The 6,697-nt window shown below is 42.5% G+C and overlaps 1 protein-coding gene across 2 annotated transcripts; it reads right to left on the bottom strand.

The window, feature by feature from the left end:
- Window positions 1-2,764: 2,764 nt before the first annotated feature.
- LOC146591827 (uncharacterized) lies at window positions 2,765-4,801 on the bottom strand. 2 transcript variants are annotated; one of them, XM_085312116.1, is made up of 2 exons: window positions 4,664-4,801; window positions 2,765-4,534 (listed from the first exon to the last, which is right to left on the bottom strand). In XM_085312116.1, the coding sequence occupies exons 1-2, from the start codon at window positions 4,710-4,712 to the stop codon at window positions 3,543-3,545; spliced, it is 1,041 nt and encodes a 346-aa protein (XP_085168242.1). In that variant the 5' UTR covers window positions 4,713-4,801; the 3' UTR covers window positions 2,765-3,542. The 2 variants fall into 2 exon arrangements, with proteins under 2 accessions (XP_085168242.1, XP_085168241.1); XM_085312115.1 differs by having other exon boundaries at window positions 2,765-4,801.
- Between the last annotated feature and the right edge of the window lie 1,896 nt (window positions 4,802-6,697).

Here is a 6,697-nt window from a genome sequence, read left to right as displayed (position 1 = left end):
AGGTGCTTACTCCAGAGATTTCAATCTCCTTTGCTGAAATCAGTTTAAAGACAATGGATTGCTTATGCTCCCCTGCTTATATCAAAGGCTCCTGCTTCAGAATCCTCCACAYGGAGAAAGGGCAAACACTGTAAAAGGAAAAAGATGGTATGCATAGAAGCAGAAAGACGATACAGAACTAGCCTTTCCTTTGCGCAAAGTGCTACGTCCAGCACAGCCACAACTGCTCCTGATGCWTAGTATACTTCAGCAGATCGCAAATGTGTAAGGCCACTGCTAGATTTCACTCCAAAAGCATAGGCGTATTTACCGTGCAACACAATTGTAAACAAAGTGAGAAAATGTTTTTATAGCTTCCAAGGGCTGGCCAGCGACTCTAGGCAAGTGAGTGCCAGGACTCCTCAGTGCTGGAGCTATTTTAACTTATCAGTCTTTTGCTATGATGGAATGAGCTGGGGAGGGGAGGGGACAGGAGAACTAGCAAAGGATACTTTTACATTCCACYGGTCACAAGCACTAGCTAAAGACCAAGAGCACTTGCATGATCAGGATCCCCTGCCGATCTTGGAGCTCCAGCCCTGAGCCTGTATCCATGGTGCTTCCATGAATGCCCCGAAGATGAAGACTTGTGAATGAGTCCTCCTCACAGCACAATGTTAGCAAAGGGAACTGCTTCTTCCATGGCTTTTAGGCAAAAGTGAGCTAAGAGATACCGTGGCTAATCTGCACAAAGAAAAATGACTTCTGTTGAAACCACGTGTCAAAACCTCTCTAAGGAAATACGGCTGCAGACAAATTACATTTGATCATTAGCTCTCTTCCCATTTTAGCTAGCTATCATCATAACTGGCTATGTCTGTTGTGGCCTACCAGCAGCTGAGGCTTCCCCTATGACACACTCAGGGCCTAGGGGAGTTTTCTCAATTTACATTAAAAACATAAGGTGCATTGCAGATGAGACAATCTCTAGTTGCAATGGATTTCCCATAGCTTGTGCAAGAGTTAGTGGAAGTTTCTTTGAAGAGGGTTCAACAGCCTTTTCCCAGAAACCATCACACATTTTAATTGCTCCCTTCACACATGCAAGCACTTTACATCCAAGTTAACATTCCAGGCAAGTAGCTTTTTAATAACCTTTTAGTTAAGCCTAGTAGTTTTCATTTTACCAACCATTTAATTTTCCCATTAAATAAACCTTTGTTCAAAACACTTTCGACATTATGCTCTTACAGGTATGAATTCCATCAAGTGCTAACCCCAAACAGCAGAATAACTAGATGTCTCCAATTAGTGCAACTGTCTAATCAGAACAGTCACACAACATAAAGGCGTGCATACTGGTGCAATTTATCTGAGTACGGACCCCCCCCCCCAGCAAGAACTCCGAATACCCAAGGGAGATGGGAAGGGAGCTGCTGGAAAGGATACAGTGCAGCTGACAACTTCAAAATGAATTTAAGAGGACGAGGGTGAAAAATGAGTGCATGGTAGCTTTTGGGGTAGCTTTGTCACTGTGCTGTTCACCCTTTTGCCAGGTTGTTACAGATTATGTTGAACAGCATGGCCTCTGCTGAACACCACTAATGACCCCTCTCTGTAGATCATTTCCTTTTGGCCAGTAATTTTTCCATATGAAGATCTTCCCTCTTAGAGAGGCTAAGCATCCCTCAGTTAAGAGCCTTTGGCGAGGCACTCAGTCAAAAGCCTTTTGGAAATCTAAAGTCGTACTAGAACTACTAGAATGATCCCTCACAGCAGTAATAAAGATAAATGACACACAAGGTACCTTGCACTCAGGTAGAGGTACCAGTGTTACAACAGCACATCGTTTCAGAGAAAATATAAGATTTCCCTAAAAACTGGCATACAAATCAGATCCCTAATTCAGAGACTTCTTTGTGGAATGAAATTAAAACAGCRCGTTAGTGAGGCTGGAAGAGCTGGCCTCCCATTCATGACAAGCTAAACTACTGCTGAGGACAGTCRTTCAGGTTGATTTGAGCCACGGTCCTCACAACAAATACTATAGTGACCACACTTGTAAAATGCTTGCTCTGCTGTAACACAGATGGAGGGTGCTGAGCAGACAWCACCCCCAACAAACAGCAACATTATTAATCCAAGCTCTGAGACATGGTGCTTGGATATCATTTCTATGTGGGAATCCAGGGGAATGCAACAGTTATTTTTTACTCTRTTAAATATGCAAACACAATCAGTACTTTACATTAAATAGCCTGGTAMTAAATGTAAAGGTACATTACCTCAAAGTTTAACATTCAGTGCACTGRAGAAATTCATGCTGAAAATGCACAACTCATTAAAAAGAAGTTAGTGAAATTATGGTAGCTGGCAGCAGGAGGAAGCAAAGCTTTCTGACACCGAAAGGAAATTGSTACTGTGATTCAAGGACAAACTGTTTGATCCTAGCACAGTGATTACTTGCAGACTACTTTAGGTGTCATGATTGAGTTTCAAACGTAAAAATCCTGCTGATATAAGTGAGGCAACACAGAACTATTGTCTTTGGGTATTTGGCAACATCTGGCCAAATTTGAAGAGCTWGTTGCTAAGGGAATCTTTCTTCACTAACCTTTTGAGTTCAAATCAAAGCAAAGAGTCCAATAGACACTCTGGGTAGTACACAGACACCTGTATACATGTCACAGAACATCTGAATCAAATGCAGTCTTCCTATGAGACACTTCCTTATCTCTGAGAAAATCCAAAAAATCTTTGTATCGAAAAGATTCCTATGCAATGATTAGCAAAAGGTGACTTTAATTTGGTCTTTTTCCTGCTCTTTGTCTCAGCTGGACACAGAGTGCACAGTTCCATCAGAAACACAAATCTGTCCAAATCCCCCTCAACAACATGCACCATCATAGCCAAAATAAAGCTCTCTTTCCATTATTAACAGTCATTCAACTAATCACACAAAAGTGCGTAAGGGATCAGTATACCCTTAGATCAAAACATTTATGAAATACAGCTGATAATGGTTCAATTTATTATGGAACTTTTTTTTTTTTTAATAACCAATAGGATACTTCCCCTCCAAATAAAAATACCTAATAAGAAGAGAAAACTCAACAGAATGCACAGACAGAAGGGATATGTGGGCACCTCTGGACCATTCCACCTTTGCAAAGACCTGCAACAACACATAGCCAAACCTAGAGCTGAAGAACAATCTTACTCCAGAGAGCAGGGACAGTTTGTTCAGTGACCAAGACTGCAGAGGAAAGACCCATGGCCCACACMTGCTTGCAGAAAGCTCAACCTGATGCACCTCCAATGCAGCTAATAAACACAGCGGTAATGAAGTTATTTCTTCATACAACGCCAGCGTAAAGCCAAGCAGCATAATCTCTGTCAGAGCAAGTTGCAGAGCTTGCTACAAAGTGGTGTTCCCCACTGTTAGGAAGTGGGACCCAGACTAGCTATTGCTCATGCGATGAAGTGCTCTCTTCAATCCAGTTAGACAGGCCACGTTCAGGTAAGAAGCAACCAAGGCGATCACAATCRTAACAAATAAAGTATTACGATTTGTCCAATTTGTGCGTACGCTCGTGCCTCCGTAGGGTTCCAGACTCAGTGAAGGAATGACCACAGTAAGCACAAGAATAGGGCTTCTCTCCAGTGTGGATYCGCTGATGGCGCTGGAGTGAYGCCAGACGGGTGAATGTCCCTCCACACTCCTCACAATAGAAGGGGCGCTCCCCAGAGTGAGTCTGCTGGTGTCTTTTCAGCCTGAGCAGCTGCACAAATGCCATGCCACATTCTTGACATTTATAAGGCTTGTCTTGCCGGTGGATCACCTTGTGTTTGGAAAGCAGGTTAGGCTTATCGAAACCCTTGCCACATGTCGGACAGGCATAAGGTTTATAGTCTTCTTCCTCAGACTTTTGGTTTTCTGTACATGGCTGATCAGTATACTCAACACTGTGTTGGTTACGGTGCACTATTGACCACGGGTTCCTAGCCATGCCATTTCCTAAGATCACCATGGAACGCTCTATCTTGTGTACATTGCGTAGGTGCCTCCAGACATCAGCYGTGCGGATGAAACCCTTATCACATTCTGGACACTTATGTGGTCTGTCACTAGAATGAATGAGTTTGTGCATTCGCAAATTTGCAGCRCGAAAGAACTCTTTGCCACAGACAGGACATCGGTATGAGTTTTCCACAAGATGGATCTGCTTGTGTTCCCGCAGCTCAATCATACCCTGGAAAGAGGCACCACACTTCTTGCACTGATGAGGCAAAGGTTCCCCAGAGACGGGCTCCAGCTTCTCCTCACCAAAAACGTCAGTAAGAACAGTGTTTTCATCATCATCACACAGCCTTCTCTGTGGTTTCTTGGGGCACTTAGAGGAACAGTGCTCTAAATCTTCGTCTTCACACTGCAAATCAAAGTTGGTACTGGAGGTGACAAATACACCAGATGTAGTCTCACCTCGTTTTTGGTAGTAGGTCTCATAGGTCTCTTCATCTTCACACTGCAACTCTACAGGAAGCTCCTGTTTACCTGAAGGTCCAGCAGGGTTGCAATGAGGAGCAGATCTCTGTGAGCAATTCATGTCTACCTCCTTCTGGAGGTTAGATTTGTGGCCCACCCATTTATTGGTCTGTCTGGAATAATTTGAACACTTCTCACCTGTGTCACATGTGTTATTCTCAGAGTCCCAGGCTGCATTCACATCCATCTTCTGATGTGTATGTTGTGTTTATCTGTGTAAACTAAGATCTTCAGGTCTTTCATTGTAAGCACATCTCATTCTCAGACCTCTTCAGYCCTCCCTAGAAAGCAACAAAAAAAATTACCAAGTGATTTTCTAATATTAACAGAGAATAAATATATATCATGCAGTAAGATTGTGTTATAATTAAAAGAATGGAACAGATTATTAGTTATGCAGTGGGAGAAGCAGAATCAACATCTATGGTATATGTGGAATATATACATTCAGCATATAGAATRCACACAGAATATGCTTTAATAAAGTTAAATCCTGTATTATAATCCAGTTTTTGTTACAATTGTAGATTGTTAAGCAATTTCCATTTAAATTCACTTAAAAAACAGAAATCTTAAGAATTTTGGGGTCAAAACACTTTAGGCTGTCCTGCACTTATCTCCCTAGCTGCCTCACAGCAGGTCTTTTTCTCAACGATTCACTTCTCATCCTTGCTTTTAAAATGCTATATATAAACTAAGGGTAGCAGTCACACGATGTTTTCTTGCGGGAGCTGGTTAGGTAATGCAACAAGACCCAGCAACTATGTTAACCACATGGCAAAACCCAGAGCAATCAAAGGCTCTGTATGGAAGGGCAGGGGGTCTGATTCTCATGTGCAGCTCACCAGGAGTGGGAGCGCTGTGAATGCCTTTAGCCTCTCATCCCAACCACTGTTGTAAAGTTYGCAGTGATCGTTCAGGTTCCTGTGCAATCATCAGCTAGCACTACACAGTGAAGAGAGATGTGCTGGAGCCACATGTAAGCAAAGGCATAAAAGAGCAGTCTAGGAAGTTTGCTTGTCAACCTTCCGGACTTCAAAGCATGGCTAATAAATCTGCCACGGCTGACCCACCAGAATAAAATTCTTCAAATTCTCTGGGTAAACTCCTTTTGCAAACTTGCTTTGCTAGCAGAAAATAAGAGCAATGGTAATTGCTTTGAAACACCTGTTTGAGTCACCAAGTTTCTTGTGGGGAACAGGCAAAGAGTGGGTCTGCAAGAGGTTTCCAAGATTTGTCCCAGAAGCCTCTATTGACAGCAGATCCACATGGAGTTTTCAGTCGCCCAATTTTAAACCTGAATTTGGCTTGAATTGCTAGTCTAACCTTAGAAAGTGTATTTTACCCATCCTCCAATATTAATTTGGCTGCTCTTCTGACCTCCACCATCTCCTTCACACCCACTTTTTTATATTCCTTCTACTCCTACTCTATCTCCATTTCCTCTTGGCTGCTTTTGTTTTGGTTAAGGCTTCTCTGAATACAAGTATATGTATATACACACATATACACATATATGTATATATAATGCGCATGTGTAAATACATAAGTATGCATGTATTTCTGTATTTACATGTGTATGTATGCATAAATATAAAGATTGTCTATTTATTTTTAGTAGGTTTAATTAGTAATAAAGGCATTACAGCACTGTGCTTTAAGTGAAAGATCTTATTCATATCTCAGAAAGGCCAGCTTCATTCAAGATACAAACTGAGCTTTCTTCTACTGCGATCCTGAAAACAAGTCTGAATTAATTTTCTTCATTAGTCACTGTCTGGAAAACAATGGGTCAAGTCATCCATCAGCTTCAATTATTCCCATTAATTTAGTGGCACCTGCATGAAAATAGGAACTATTTTTCCCCTCCAGCATGGGGCCGAATATCTCCAGGAGAATGCCTTCAGCTTGCCTGTAAAGTAGCGGGTTGGTTTGCGATTTCTGTTGCTGAAGATAAACTTTTCAGGGAAGGCTTGGCTTAATAAAACTCCCTGAGAAAGGCCATTCGTACCAGCCCAACGCAAGAGGACTTGTAAGCGGGAACATATTTAAATGATGATGTAAGCTTAAAGAAACCGCGGTTTTTCAGGTGCAGACAGACAGACGGGTAAAGCAAGCCCCCCAGCCCAGCAGCCCGCCCGCCCCGCGGCCCCCCGCACGCCCTCTCACCCG

The sequence above is a fragment of the Rhea americana genome, unplaced genomic scaffold, assembly GCF_003343005.1.
Source record: "Rhea americana isolate MKP2758 unplaced genomic scaffold, rheAme1 scaffold_358, whole genome shotgun sequence".
NCBI lineage: Eukaryota > Metazoa > Chordata > Aves > Rheiformes > Rheidae > Rhea > Rhea americana.
Note: the sequence above shows the minus strand (reverse complement) of the source record. Positions and strands in the feature narration are given on the sequence as shown.